Here is a 16,254-nt window from a genome sequence, read left to right on the forward strand (position 1 = left end):
TGTGTTTGAAATGCCCATCAGTTGAGCTGCTTTCAAAGCATACTCCTTTGCAGGATACCCGAGGAAGGATGGAAGTGAGAGCTAATTTGAAGAAAATAGTTTAAAATACTAGTAACTAACATGAAATTTTCCTTTCAAAGAGCCTGGAGGGTAGCAGAGCAGAGACTGGGGAAAGAACTGGCTAGGAAAAAAAAAAACCAAACCCTTGGGAGTCCTGAATTGTTGTCTCTTGTCATTATTGCAACAGATCTTCTCCCTCACCTGACGAACGAATGCAGCATTTCCTATAAAGATGCTGTGTTATCCAAAGCTCATACCATACAAAGCATGTGCCAAATAATGAAAAGCAATCTTTTAACTGAAAAACTTTAAAAATCCAGATGCTTTAGAAATAAAATTTTAAAAATCCTCTGTGTGTCTGGTCACTAGGCTCTGTTACTAGAGAGGAAGAATGGCTCACAAGCAACACACCCAAGGACCAAACCCACCCACAAAGCCAGACATGAACAAGAGGTAATGCTGAACCAAGCAGAGATGTTATTGTTGGTATTGATTTCAAGGACTGATCCTTGCTGAAGTGTGAGCTTCATGATGTATGACATGGAGTATATAATTAACAGCAGAACTTACAACACACTTTTGTAAGTGAGCAGTGACATTCCCGGAGCAATCCTCATCACCTCTGTACCTACCTACATTAACATTCCCATCTCTTAAAGGAAGAAACTTACCTCACTCCCTGACTTTAACTAGGCTCCTTTATTTACCTCCTTTTTGTGTGAGCCTCTTTGTTTACAAAGGTCTTTATGCATCCTGTATTTCAACCCCAAGAAGAACTTACCATCCAGACCAGGCAGAACAGTGCTCCTCATGGCCAGCACCAAACCAAGCGGTGACCCAAAAAGGAAGAAATCAGACACCTCAAATTCGAATCGGCCCAGATTTACTTCTGAGAGACTGGAATCCACAGGAGGAAGGTCTGCACCATCTTTCAACACACTTGAGTGGATGCTGAACAAAGAAAATATTGAATCAAAAGTAATAAAGAGGGCATTCAGAAAAAAACCCAAAACATTCCCAAAACAGGATGCTTAGAAAGCTCTAGCAATGGCATTTAGATCCAAGCAATACACTTTAAAATTGTAAAATGATATTGCAGTATAGCAGCCATGATTTTCAGGGCAGATATTCAGTAAATTTACTGCCTTCAATATGCAAGAGTTTCCTGCAATTATTCTACACAATACTTGATAAAGTTTTGCCAGGATCATGACTATTCAAGTCTACTGTTTTAAATATAACACAGTATTTCTCCTGTAAAAGAACCTAAAAGTGACTGACCAAACAAATCTTCATGTTTTCAGTCGCAGGTAAGAGAAAAACAACCATTGTGTCTCAGAGGAAAAACATTCTACAACACACTGACATCCAGAAAATGCAATGGTTTCAAAATAAATGCAGAATAGTCAACAAAAACAAAGCAAAGGACATTCAGTCAAAGCAAGACTACAGAATTACCTTAATCTGCTACTAAGAAAAATGCCAGACTTGAAGTAAAGCACAGTAGTAAGTCTACACTATACTCAACTCCAGCAGAACTGCAACTTCAACACACAGTAAGTCTTCCTCCTCTGCATCACTCACAATGAAATAAAGGTAATAGGAAGATAGACAGAGGAAACAAAAACCTGAATAGTTCAGGTAAGTAAAAAAAAAAAAAAAAGCTTAGAACCAGCAGGAACAATGAGACAAAGGGAATGCTTATGTTCCCATCCCATGTATTTCAAAGGCTTTTCAGGATAAAGGAAAACTAAGTTAACTTCTCCCCCTAGTCCCCTCCTCATTTAAGCCAAATGTTTATGCAGGGATTTTTTTTGTTGTTGCTTTAAGGCTGATCTGAATAGCTTATAGACCAGTGGGAGAAGCTAAAGCAATTATCTCACTAGAGAATAATAAAAGTCCTGAAAGTGAAGTCAAAGGGATCGTTAAAAAGAAATGGGTAACAGAAATTTATAATTATAAAGTATTAATCCATCTTGTTTTGAGTGGCGAACTGAAGAAGTAAAACTTTGTGCATTCATTTTTGCATGTTCAAAACCCTCACAACTGAATAAAGTATTAAATAAAAAACTTTCCAGATGTGAGCATGTTCATACTAGACCCGCTAAATCCATAGTTTTCTTTGAGGGAGAGACAAGAACTTTAAGCAAACCTCCAGAAACATATCACAAACAATAACAATGCCTCTGTGTTCTGGTGCTGACAGGTTCCTTTCAATGGCAAGCCCACTGGTTACCTGGACAGGAATGCATGATGCTGGGTTATGGTGTCACACTCGTAAGTGGATGAGTCACTCTGCTTCCGAGGCAGCGGTGGCCTTTGCTTCTCATCCTCCAGGATTCCCGAGATGTCAATATTGCTTTTGCTCAGCTGTTTGCTGTCACCCAGACCAGAGTCCTCTGCCAGGAGTGGATTATCCTTCAGAAAAAGAACAGAGCAACGGGAAGATTTAGGCAGATAATAAAATACAAAAGAGCTTATATGAAATGCCTGCATTTATACATATGACCTCACTTAATCCAACAAAGGATGGAAGGGATTAAAAATTTCTCTTTGCAGTAGAAGGACAGAGATGAAGACTAAATTTCCCTGGTTTATATGAAGCTGATTTCCTCCATGGACTGCATCTATTTCAGCTCTATGTATTTTTTTCTCTTCACCTGGATGCTGCTGATGCTTCCTCTCCTGCTACTGTTCCGACTCTCGTAAGCTGTATTAGAATTATAGCAGATGGCATCAAAGCCCAAAATTCCTCCAATGCAGTCACCTATAAGACACACCTGAAAAAAAGATTTTTTTTGGAGACGTAGTAAGTGTTTTCAAAAGAGACAAAAAGCATCACAGTACTGTAGAGGAGTTTCTGTCTTACTTCATTCCCTTGTTACTGGTTTTTACACTTCAGTTTATATTGCAGCTACTTTTTTTCTACTTTCTTTTATCACCAGAAATATGCCCTATGCGAAGAATATCTGTGCCAGGGACTATTTTGACGAGTGGGAGTTAATTTGTTCCACACATAAAATCAAAAAAGGCAATCTCTGATCTAATGAGCTTGGAATGCAAATTGACAGAAGAGACGAAAATATGAAAGGAAAGATCCACACAGGGCGCATGTCAGGATATATGACATTCAATCAGTACAGGGCTTATTCAGAGCCAAATTTCTGTCTAAGGAAGAAAGCAAAGCACTTTAGAGAGCACAGAGAAGTCACTTCCATTTTAACGGTGCTTGTAGTTGATGGTGAAAATTCTGTGGAACATACAGAGGTCAAGCAGAGTCTTCCACAATAAGTAACACGCATTAGTTGTAAACCACAAGAGAGACTTTTTTGTAGCTTTGCCAAGGGAAAAAATCATAACACTAAAGTTCTATTGAGAAAGTTTTCAGATTGTTTTTGTAACTGGTATCATTCTTCTTTACAAAATTTCACCTTTCATAATGTTCTGTCACTGCAGCTGGGCTGGTTTTATGTTATAATCAAGAACAGTTTACTATGCATTGTAAAAATGGCTTCCAACCAAATTTTAGTCTAAAAATACTGATGTATCACAGCATAATCTTATTAGTGCCATGGAAAAGAATTTGTGTAATAAGACACATGCTTCCCTTCAAAGTTTACACTGTACTCTATATTAAATGTATTTTCTTTCTTTTTCTGAAGTGTGGAGGTCACTGTACTTGAAGGAAGTGCATGTTTCTGGCCATTGTCGATGGCCCCACTACAAAATAGTATCAGTAACTCACATAGGGTATCATATTTCTATGTGAAGCAGGAGGTTTTGTAATCTAAAGATGGTAAAGCAGGAACAACAACTGACAGCTGCTGTCAGCTGACAGAAACCTGTAGGTGACTTCACTGATTTGTAGGTCACACCAGAAAAATCACATTATTTCCCCAGAATTAGACAGGAAATCTGCAACACTGCTAGCAACTGAGTCTTCTATCTTGCCTCTATTGCTTTATTACTAGTAGTGATGGAGGCAAAGAAGAAATAATTGTTCAGTATTGGATTTCTTAGGATCTTGAAGGTGTCCCAATTTTTCCACCAGCTGTGTCTGAAGAACTCATTAACACAGGTGACCATTTGTCTCAGGCTGGCATGCTTGTTTGCTATGTACCTTGCTTATTGTACTATGGCAAAGGAAGAGGTTAGGAGTCAAAATGCTTGTGGAAGAATGTATATAATCTTCCACCAGATGAGTAAATCCACAAGAGACAGTGCACAGGATTCCAAAAGTGCCTGTCTTGCGCTGGACATGGAGAAGGTACTTTGTGTAGGTGATCCCATGCTAACATTCACTGGTCATATTTGTAGTGTCCCACACTCATAACTCAAACCCCTCAACATAATGGCTTAAAACCAAACAGCCTTGCCCTGAAGACATTTTACTTTGATGTAAGAGAAAATAGTCCTACCTGTCCATTAAAACCAGCCCCATCAGTAGATTTGAGAAACTCATTATAAACTTGATTGGCTCTACTGATCACCATGGCAACAGCATCCTGGTACTGAGGAGATGAAACAGCCAGCAAAGGCAAGGCAGCCAGTGGGATGTGGTCTTCACTGCTGCTGAGACAGCTCTCATCATAGCTGTAGGGATTTAGGCTAGAAAAGGACATGTTATCATCAGGAAAACTACAAGAGGCAGCACACAGCATTAGAGAATGAGCAATTACTAACAGAAATGGGTTGCGCTACTGCAGCTCGCAATGAGCAAACACAGGAAGGATCATTTTCTCAGAGAATTCAGCTCCTTAAAAAAACCAAAGCATTACTGCTTTAGGTGAATGGGATCACACTAGAAAGCATTTCTGTAATTAAACACACTTGGTGCAATTGCTCTACATACAACTAGATATAATTTTAAATGGCAATGACATGATTACATTTCAGCTTTTGTTCCCCCCCCATATAGTAACTCACTACACCAGAGAGCAGAATTCAACAATCACAATGGAATAGTTTCCTAGAACACAAGTGTGACAGGTGTATTGTTTAAAAGCATATTAAGACATTTTTCCCAGTGTCCAATCTTTTCAAAAAGATGAAACAAAGCTGCACATTCTGCAATCACAGTAAATGTTTGCATAGTAACATCTGACAAAAAGGAGATGACTTAATTGAAAATGCAAACTGAAATTTGATAGAATGCCAGCTTTACTTTAGTGGATGTGTACCCCCAAGTTTCTCAGTAAGTCTGTCGATCATGTCTTGACTGATTTTTACTGATGAGTGGGAAAACAACTCACAGAGAGCTAAAGATGGAAGGCACATCAGTGCGTGCCAAATTCTCTTAGAGTAAGTTGATTGTCCTTTAGAGATTAAAGAAAAGCAGCTGAGGAAGAGCCACTTCTGAAGTGGATACATCCAATAAAAATTTATTTTAAAACAAATTCAGCCACTTGGAAAAGGGTGAAAGATCATTGCAAGACTTCCAGTCAGCAGAAGATTAAGAATGAATCACAGCATTTCATTATGAAGTACTTAGGTCACAGAAAACCATTCAAAACCACAAAGCATAACCAAACACCTGGGAATGCAAATCAACTTACCTGGAAACAAGAGAGAAAGCTGCTGAACAAATTGCTGGGCAGGGAACAAGTCTCATTAAGATGTGGCCCAAAGAGGCAGGGAAATGGGCTCGAGTCACTTTCTCAAACACAGAACTGAAGGTGTTGATGTCTGCCAGCTTGCTGCTGTGGTCTCCACTTCCAGTGTCTAATATGTTCCCCCCATGTAGGATCAAAATTAACACGTGAGTTTTGCAGTTCTGATGTTGAACTCCTTCCTGTGAGAAAAACATGAAATAGGAAAGGGGGAGGCATTTTTACAGACTTTGTTAGTTTACTTGGTGTCAACATTAGCAGTGATTTTTTTTTCCTGACACCCCCACCATGATAACTTTTTGGTATTTGGTTTCACTGGAGTGGGTGGGAGTGTGTGTGTATGTGCACAAGTCCTGTGTTCCATTTAATTCAAGCATGTCTGAATCACGTAGAGCCCACTATGCTCTGACACAAGCCCTGTGCAACACAGATGTAGGTTTCAGATCAACAAAGATTAAGACAGCTTTGTTTACATCAGAAGTTACTTTAAATACTCTGAGACTGGAGAAAAATTCCAAACTCCACAGGCAGCATAAGCAATTATGTGTCTAGGTATCCTAGTGATTGCTTAAGTTACTGTCAAGGTTCTCATTCAAATCATCACAAGTCCAAAAAAGACAAATTCCTCTGCCATTGAAAACATTCAGCAAAAGCAGATGATGCAGTTATCTCAGAATTTTGAGACTGGTAGCTTCTTATAAAAATTAAAGACACTTACTGAAAAAGTAAAAAAATGCATGATTGATGATATCCATAAAACTCACAAACAAATTAATGAATATGTGAATAGGTGCATACACAGACAATAATCAGCAGGTTTCCTACTTGAAACCAGAAAAGCATTTTGAATGTCTCACAATTTGACTTTTTTTATCCTCTTTACCCCTTGATACTCATGTGCACTCCAAGAACTCAGTAATACATTAAAAGATTAGATTTTTTGTTGTTAAATCTTGACTACTATTTTTTTCTTCACTTTGGATGACAGGATTCCTGAAGATTTCTAGTTCCTGACCAAATATGAACACAGTGCAAAAACAACAGTAATGGTTTTTTGTCTAAGGATCATTAAATGCTAGATTGGGTGATTCACTCAGAATCAGGCAATGTTCTGGACAGTTTATTCTTAAGTTCTGGAATGAAAGGAAATGGGTAACTTTAGCACTTGTATTACAGAGACAGAGAAATGGCTGAAAATGAGAGAATCGTAGGTTATTCCACTATCTCTGTTTAGCCCATGAATTTCAGTATCCAGTAAAAGTATTCATTCTGAAGGCATTTTGTGACCTGACTTGTATCTGCTTAAATACAGGAGAATCATGCGAGCATTTTTCAGGTTCCACTTTTCTATGCACTGATTTACAATTTCCTTCTCCATAAGGTTTCATTCCAGTTTTCAGAAGAGAAATTTAATTCCCTTTAAAAGCTAAATGTAGCTCCTTCCATGGACAATGTCTGCTTGTAACTAAGCACCACTGCTGAGGAGTTGGTGGAACTGCTCAGAGAAAAAAAATCAAGTGGTCAATATTGCTGAAGTCACTGGTATGAGAAGTCTCTCAGCTGAATTTAACTGGTATCTTTCACAGGAAGACTCAAAGGGAATAAAATTAATTTGTCTCTCAGCAGTAGCTCAGTCATGACTTAGACAAAGTACTCAAGGACTAATTGACTGGAGTCTATCAATGACTGTCATCATTTTAAGGGAGCTGTAGGACTGAGCTCTTCAAAAACAGTAAAGTAGACATTTGGACAGAGAACCTTATGTGTGGACAGAGAACCTTAATTGGTTTTCTGGAAGGACCACATGTTGAGATTCTTTCCTGCTTCAAAAAAACTGCAATTCTTTTATTGTCAAATTCATGACTGCTCCTGAATCTGTTTCACAAAACCTGCATTTCCAGTCATGTACTAAGCAGACATAACAATTTCTCTTCAGAAAACTGAGTCCTATTTCCACCTAAGTATGCAATGTCTAAAAATCTTGTGATGATTTTCAGTGATTGCACATGCACCTACTAAACAAGGGAAAAACACACTAAGACATCAGATGAATTTACAGTTACATAACATAACATGAGAGTATTTCCACATGTCTACTCCTTGAAAATCAGCACAGCTTGTTCTAGGAAACAATCTCACCTCATTGTCCTCATGTATTTCAATACTGCCTTGTGCAGGGAACCTTTGTTTTCTTAAAGAGGTTCTATATAATTCACCTGAAAGGAAAAGAGACATATTAGTCATATAAACATTTGTCTGTTACATCTTTTACAGACATCTGGACATAAGGCACATTTCTGATTTCAAGCCAGAAAGTTGTGTTCACAGGAAATCCTGCAGACAAACAGAACAATACATGTTCACCAGTGATTCAGAGACACTAAGCAAGTTCTGCATCTCTAGCTTTGCCTGAAGTAACTTGTTGCCCTGTCTCTTCATGTGGAGTACATCAGATCTCAAGATCACCACAAGAAGAAAGCCACGTGAAAGGAAAAACACTGAGTGATTCAACATCCTAAAGCAGGCATGAAAGGCATGGGTTTGATACATGACCAAAAAAATCAGTTTGTACCCCGAATCTAGAAGACAATTCATATGACCATTCCTAAACTTCTGAGATCATAAGGTAAAGTTTGAACCCATACTAAGAATCAAGACATGTCCTCTTTTTTTTTTTATTACACAGACAATTTCAAATATCCCTAGTATTTTGTCACACTAATTAGGGAGAGATTTAGAGGGAAAAAAAAAAAAAGAAAAAAAAAGAGAACTTGTGTTGCCTACAAAGCATAAAAGGGTGATAGTCCCAAAAGAAAACTGCTATTTCCATTATCACGCTCTCATGAGAAATGATGCTGTTTCTTGCCATCTGCTTCACTATTGCTAGCCCTTCATAATGACAAATCTGTCATAAGAAATATGTTCACATGAAGGCTATGACATATGCTTTCTATTAACAAATGAGAAAGAATACTGTAAATATACTGCAGATGCAGTTTTGCAGACTGCACTGTTTATAGGAAAATAATGGCATGCATCACTGAGTCCAATCCTGCTCTGAAAATCACAGCATGAGATAGTTCCTGTGTTAAGTTCCACAGTTTCTTCATTGAATGAGTCTTACACACACACACGCCATAAGATCTCATAAATGACTACTACAGAGCACAGGAGAAGACGAAACACACATGATTCAGCTGCAGATGTCAAATCAAAATGCTCCACAATTCCAGTTAAAAGACCAGGCTAGATGGGAAAAGTATGATTTCCAAAAGGGAAGGGGTTGGCACCTAGTGACAATGTGCTTATGAGCACAGCTGCAGGAATAGAGAGTGACATTTCACTGTGAACTGCTTCAGTAGTCAGACATTCTTGTTAACTCTTAAGCATTATGCAATACAAGCTAAATATTACCTTGATTTTCTTCAAGCTTCCCAATTGTTTCTATCTGCTCAACAAGGTCATTTGAATTCCACTGGCTCATGCCTATGAGGATAGCATTTTTTCCTTCCACCATCTCTTCTGTAAGAGGAAAAAGAACAGAATAAATTGCTGTGACAAACAAGAGAAAAAAGACAGGGTGAGAATTAATAATCAAGAGAGAAATAAACACACATTAGAGCCCCTAATGGGAACATTTAACAGGTTATGCAGGACTATCCAGGAAAGCTTCTTGCCTACTCATATGCTTTACTGCAATCCTATACGCTTCATAGATTATGTGCAGGAAGAACATGGAAAAGAGAGGACTGTCTCTCTTGAACAGCCACTGCAAAACAAAGTCTATAGTAATCACTTTGAGTGTTAGAGTGGTTGTTTGGTTTGGGTTTTTTTTTTTTTAACTTTTTTATTTGAAGAACATTCAAAGGGCAGAGCTGAGGGAAGTGTGGACACACAGACCAGTTCAAGACTTCCCCTTTTATCAAAGCCACCTGTGCTACGTAAAGCGTTACATTTTCATCTAGGGACATTATGGAGTAGAACCAAGCCCACAGCACAGAGAACTATCTCTTTTATTGAGATCTCATCCAGGAAGTGGGGTAGGAAAAACTGAAAGTACAAAACACAACCTGTAGATAGATATTAACACTTTTGTAAAAAACAAACCCAAAACCAAACAGGCCTAGAAGCTGTAGGAAAATATTTTCCCTCAATTTAACAGCTATTTGGCAAGAAGGGTGAATTAATCCTTTCTGAATAAATTTACTCAAAGCGCTTCAGCCTGGCTGGACACAACCCAGAATGGTCTTTGTACCTAGGGCAAGCACACAGAAAAAAGGTAAGTAAAATAAGTTATAACGGTTCTTTGCTTGTTAAGGCAGATTCAGAGAAGGGGTCAAATTCTGTCCTCTCTTAGTGCCTTTTGTAGAGAGAATGGCTCTAACATGGGAGTAAAACCAGAATAATTTAGCCAGGACATTTCTGGCTAAAATAATGATTTTCAAATACCTACCTTGCAGGAGGCCTCTCAGTGATTTAAAAATTTATTTTCTTTCATGTTCTCTCATATGTACCTGTCTCATTTAGAGAGATCTTGGTACTGGAGAAGGAGAAAGACGGGTAAGTATAAAGGGCTGTATAAATCACTTCCAGTCACCACCATATCCTATCTCTCCCTAAGTCAAACCTTTTTTTAAACAATGATAAATGTCATTTATCAGATTTATCAGATGAACTGGATCAAGCAAAGCCCCCTGAGACTTGATGCAATCTCAGATGCTCCCTGAGGCAGAGAGAATCAACCACTTAGCACAGCATTTTGCTCAGGTTTTTGTCACTTTCTCTCAGAGGTTGATTTACTTGAAGTTCTCTACGAAGGAAGGGAAGGAGCCACAGTGGTTTTGGTCTCTTCCTTTCCCCTCCACAACAAGTGGTTTAAAAATCCATCTGAGTACGATGGGTGTTTTCAGTGACATTTTGTGCTTAGTCCTTACTGCTGCTGTTCCTCCTGCCAACTTCCTGAAGTAACAAGAAGTGTCTTGCTGCACTGAGCCTCACACCAGCCCCTCAGCACAAGTGCACCAATACAGATGGAAAAGTGTTCAAATTAGCAGCAGCATAGAACAAACAGCTCTCAAGACCTCCTTAGGGCCTAGCAGTGAGTGTCTGGCTGACAAGCGTAACATTTAATCCAGAGATAAAAATGAGATATAATGGTTCTCTACTGTAGATTTTGTTTTCCTGCTTTGTTCTTCTTGAGCCAAGTCCAGTGTTGGCTTTGGAAGACAAGCAGCAGCAGCAGCACAGCCCATGGCCCTTAACGCTGGCAGGTGTGTGCATCAGGCACGAAGACCAGTGAAAAGACCTGAAAACAAATGGGAGACACGTGCCTCCAGGGCTGTGTTATGGAAGATTATTTTCAGCTTAAAGGCTGTGGGGCAGGTGTGTGGGGAGATCAGTATGGGGGTGTTTGCCTGTCTGTTGTTGAAGTCTGATAAAACAGCCAAATGGAAATGTGCAGTCTTCTGTGAGCAGCTTTTCAAATGTGACAAAAAATGCTGGTCAACCATGGAATTTCATATTCTGACAATTTTGTGATGATGTATTCAGATGTAATTTTCATCTTCTGTGATCAGTGGTATGTTGCAGTTAAATAATAATGTAGTTTCCTGCATCAAATATAATTTTACATGTTGACACTGTAAAATTCCTGACTAACTTATGGTATGTCACATGGAAAGCAAGAAACAAAGGAAAGCCAGGCAATATAAAACAGTAAAATATTACTTTTCCCTTTCCATATGGATTTCACTGAATTAAGTAGTTAGCCATGACAGATGAATCAACAGTCAAAACATGTACAGCTGCTTCATCTCAAACACAGGTGCTTGATTCTCTGTTTACAAGGCCGCCAGCCAGAAACTTCTTTGTTTGAGAAACTGAGATTTGACCCCAGCTGTTTTACAGAATACAAAAGCAGCTCACTAATGTTATGTTTTAATGGTGCCGACTGCTGTGCCCACTGTTTCCTACTTCAGCCTGTCTATGAAGTACAAATTACACATGGGTAGATGTGGGAAAACTTCCAAATCCTCCCATGAAGAAACCCCACAGTACTGAACTCCAGCTGCACTGTGCAGCTGCAAGAATATCAAACACTGATGAAGCACTCTGTAAAAGTAACAGAGAATGGGTGAGGAATATAGGTAAGAAACACTGCAGAAAATTTTATGGAGACAGAAAAAGGGTATCAAGCTACCTCATTTTTAGGAAGCGAAAGCCACATTCTCTGTCCTGGACAGGTCTCCCCCACTCCAGCATAAACAAACACCTCTTGTTTCTTTGGTGCTAAATTTAATCTAGTGATAATGCCAATTACTTCAGCCCACACATATGTTTTTCTCTACCACAGAAAGAAGCTCCCTTATCACCAAGAGAGCTTCTGAGTATAGAAATGCCTTCTGCCTCTCTTGCTAATATTTATGCTTCTGTGTACATTTATTTTCCTGACATTTAAACACTTTACTTCTGAAAGACGGGCTGGGAGAAAGCAGAAATGATACTAAATTAAGAGGACCTATGGACTGCCTCAAGGATAGTGAGGCCTTGCAGAGAGATATGAGTAGACCACAGAGCGGGGCAATCACCAGCCACGTGAAATTCAACATGCGCGAGTGCTGGATTGTGCACCCGGGATGGGGTAATCCTGCTTACACCTACAAACTGTGGGAGAAGGGGCTGAAGAGAGGCCCTGGGGAAAGAGATCTGAGGGTTCAGGCTGATGGCAAATTGAGTATGAGTCAACGATGCATCCTGGCAACTAGAAGAGCCAAGATGGGGTGCATCAGGCACAGCACCCAGCCGGCTGAAGGAAGTGACTGCCTCGCTCTGCTCCGGCCCAACCTCACAGGGAGTCCGGTGTCTAGTTTTGGGTGCCGTACTACAAGAAAGATCTAAAGCTATTAGACAGCATCCAGACGAGGACAGCCAAGATGCTGAATGGCCTCAAGACCAAGATTTATGAGGAACGATTGAGGTCCCTCAGTTTGTTCCGTTTGGAGAAGATTGAGGGGAGACCTCATCACAGTCTGCACCTTCCTCAAGGTGGGCCATGGAGAAGGAGTTGCTGATACCTCTCTGGTGACCAGTTACAGGATACAAAGAAATTAAAATCTATCTAAACAACACTTGATTTGAAGAGCATTTTTGCAAGCCATCAAGTAATCTAAACTTTGAAATACTTGTGTCAACTCGTTATGGACTATGTCCAGCCAATTCAAAGTGCATTTCTTGTTCTCAGTCTACAATGCATGCCGCACCAGCTCCAAAAATGCAGGCATCAAACTGACCTTCAAAGCATTACTGAACAATGGATCCTGATCATTCAAAACAATATTCCATCAAGCACAGTAAGTGATCATACTCCCACAAAGACAGAATCTAGTCACTTTTGATCTATTCACATCAAAGAAAACGATGCCATCTAGAATGTAGGAAACATCATCATTTTAGTTCTCTTTATAGAGAAAAAAACTGAAGTATGATTTGGTGCTCAAAGTTACAACTGCAGATTTATACGGAATTTGGAAACATTGCTGAAATCATCAAGACAGCTATTTTAAGCACATGGTAGAACATTACAAAGCACAAAGGCAGTGTGGAGAAAGATCAGCATAGGGTATATTTATTTTATATTTCCAACTCTTCCATTCACTAAAGCTTAAGATTTAAATGCAGCTTAAACAATTTGGGTATCCTATTCTCATTGAATACCCAGTGGGAAAAGATCACGATCTCTCATTCTCTTCATGCTTAGATGTCTCCCATGCACATTTAATTTTGATCCACAGAAGCAATTTATCACGTATTATTATCTCTCACTAAAAGTCTATTATTAGGGATTAACAACACAGTAACAGATGTTGTTCATTATCTTTACATAGCAGTGACTTTTTATTTCAAGTAACCATTATAAAAATGATAGTGACTGTCATTATAATCATTTCAGACTACATAGACTACTTTTGACATTAAAACTTAAGTATTTAAGGAAAGCCCTTTCAGAAAAAGCAAGTGAAATGTGTCAGAAAAGTGTAAATTTTGCTTCCTGGAAACAGAACCAAAACCAGAGCCCCAGCCCCCACTGGAGGTGGGAGACTGTGTATGCACACAACCTACAGATTCTTCTCCCACTTCAGAATGAAACTTGGCATGCTACCAACCATGTCAAGATTCAGGACCTCACAGATGACGTAGGGAGTGCTGCAGTTACCTCAGCTGGTTAGAGCACAGTGCCATAGTCACAGGTTTGATCCCCATATAGGCTATTCACTTAGGAACTGGACTCAATGATCCTTTTGGGTCCCTTCCAAGTCAGAATATCCTGTGATGAAATCCGCAAGCATTCAAATACTGCTCCTTGAACAAGCAGAGATCCCAGTCCCTCCAGAGAAAGTTTTGATAGAGTGGAAAACCTAAGACGTTGGTCTTTAAAGCTGGCCATCAGTAACATGGACACTCATGGCCTTCATCAGGAACTGTGAACAAGAACACTCCCACTGTAACCTCATACACCACCTGAGCTGGGAAGGACCAGGATCAGACCCCATGAGGTCTGCACTGGTGGGGTCATGCTGCTTTTGACGCCAGACTCAGCTCAGGGCAGCTCACTCATCCACCCCAGCACCTCACCAAACTCCTGTAAATTTAGGTCCATTCACAAATCCTGGATAGAAGAACTGATGGAGGTTTTGTCTGATGGACAATGTTGTCAGTTCATCCATGAAGGAATTTAGTTAGTTGTTGCAAAATTGGGGGGAAAAAGTGGGGAGGGGAGGACAAAAATGTACTCACCTCGCGCATCAAAGAATTCATCATCGGAGCTCTCTACAGAGTCTCTGAGAACACTCTGCATGTGCCGCTGAGTGCCACCAAATCGGCGTGGGCCAGCTGGAAACACAAGGGGACTCACGTTAACACAGGGGAACGCTCACCTCTGCTCCAGAAAAGACCCTGACACAACACATTAACGACTCAGCTTGTGTAGGTGCCTCAGCAGCATGGCCATCATGCACACTTTAATCTCAACTGTCAGCCAGCCAGAGCTCTCAGGATGGCAAAAAACCACTTCCACTTAACCAAAGTGATTAAAACAAGTTTGTGTTAAAGATAAGCCCGCATTCAACTAATGCAGTGACCTCAAAAGATAAACTCTTTCCTGTTTAATTCATCTGACTGTTCCATTCCAACACTCAAATTGTACATTGTTTCTAAGACACAAAGCAGCATTTCCTCAGGACACGACCGTAGCTCCCACTTAAATTCAATTTAACTCCTAAAATAAGTGCCATCTTATTTGGCTCACAGATTTGCAGACAAGCTACTTAATTCTCACTCACTGAACTGGTTTCATCAGAGAGCTCTGCTGTGCTGGGGCCTGGGGCTTTCACTTGAAGCTTGCCATTTGAAGACAGGAAGGGAAAACCACATCCGAATAGGTACAGTAACAGATATAGTCATAGATGGTCCAAATATAGTGATTAGATGGTCCTAATGGATTATCATACTCAAACTAATTTGTCATTAGTAAACCAGACTTGTCTAAATACCTGAATTCTCCTCACATCTAAGCAACCCAACACTAGAAAGAAGTAGTGAAATATATTCCTTATATTAACAACATAGTCTCCCTACAATCAGCAGAGAACCAGGGATCAAATCCACCATACCCCTAACAACACTATTGTAGAAAGGACACTCATTACCCACCAGAATAGTGTCCTTCGTTTTATTCATTTCCGCAAATGATGACATCAGACCTGATTCTAATATCCTGAGCCCCTGGCCACAAAAGCATTCTTCTTCTCTCAGTAGTAAAAGAGCAACTCAAACAGAGGATGCATCCTTCTGTATTATTCTGGAGAAAACATGCCACTAGGTCACAGCCTTTTGTTCTTCATTTACTCCACCTATAGCTGAATTAATCAGAAATATAAGTGAAGGGTGGTAAGAAGCAGCAGATTTTAGCTGGCCAAGATGTGAGTAAAAACAATAATCAATTAATAGCATTTTAATAGGGTTAAAAAACTGGTTATTAAGAAGTAAGTAAAAATAATAGTTAATTAATAGCATTTTAATATGGTTTTTTAATGGTTATTAAGGAGTCAGTATTCATTACAAGGGTACAGCATGTATTGGGAATGTGTCCAGTGGTATCTGGCAGCTACTGGAGCCCCTCCATTCAGATACATACCTATCCTAAAATGCATCATTACAGTCATCAAAATAATGGTAGAAAGAACACTATTCTGAACTTAAATGAAAAAAGTCTGCATTGGGTCAATGCTTGGAAGAGCAGGCATTCCAATATTCCAAAAGCACAAGGTAGGAGGCACCACAAAAAAAACCAGAGTAATGAATGGAGGGTTGGATAGAAGGAGGGAGGGAGCAAGGGAGACAGGGGGAGAGAGAGGAAGGAAGAACGAAAGGAAGGAGGAGGCTATAAAAATAAAAAATTGTAAAAAGTTCATAGGTACTCCAAAGCAAACAGCAATTCCCTGGAGAAGAACTGCCACTAGCCTGGCTGAAAATCAATAATAGTACTCACCCCACAAAAAAAGCCCATGGTTCCAGGGACCTTGGAGTT

The 16,254-nt window shown here is 39.6% G+C and overlaps 1 protein-coding gene across 3 annotated transcripts in view; it reads right to left on the bottom strand.

The window, feature by feature from the left end:
• Nucleotides 1-16,254, bottom strand: part of PITPNM3 (PITPNM family member 3) — a 34,047-nt gene that overhangs the window by 10,644 nt on the left and 7,149 nt on the right. For 2 of the 3 annotated variants that reach the window (XM_041425366.1, XM_041425364.1), the window contains exons 2-9: nucleotides 14,463-14,558; nucleotides 9,084-9,191; nucleotides 7,809-7,885; nucleotides 5,616-5,851; nucleotides 4,479-4,668; nucleotides 2,721-2,840; nucleotides 2,297-2,478; nucleotides 842-1,011 (exon numbers count right to left, since the gene is read on the bottom strand). In XM_041425366.1, the coding sequence (XP_041281300.1) occupies nucleotides 842-1,011; nucleotides 2,297-2,478; nucleotides 2,721-2,840; nucleotides 4,479-4,668; nucleotides 5,616-5,851; nucleotides 7,809-7,885; nucleotides 9,084-9,191; nucleotides 14,463-14,558 (1,179 nt within the window). Of the gene's footprint in view, nucleotides 1-841; nucleotides 1,012-2,296; nucleotides 2,479-2,720; nucleotides 2,841-4,478; nucleotides 4,669-5,615; nucleotides 5,852-7,808; nucleotides 7,886-9,083; nucleotides 9,192-14,462; nucleotides 14,559-15,377; nucleotides 15,584-16,254 lie in introns of all 3 variants that reach the window. The other variant, XM_041425365.1, reaches the window with a different exon arrangement.

This window comes from Onychostruthus taczanowskii, unplaced genomic scaffold, assembly GCF_017590055.1.
Source record: "Onychostruthus taczanowskii isolate IOZ18803 unplaced genomic scaffold, ASM1759005v1 scaffold89, whole genome shotgun sequence".
Taxonomy (NCBI): domain Eukaryota; kingdom Metazoa; phylum Chordata; class Aves; order Passeriformes; family Passeridae; genus Onychostruthus; species Onychostruthus taczanowskii.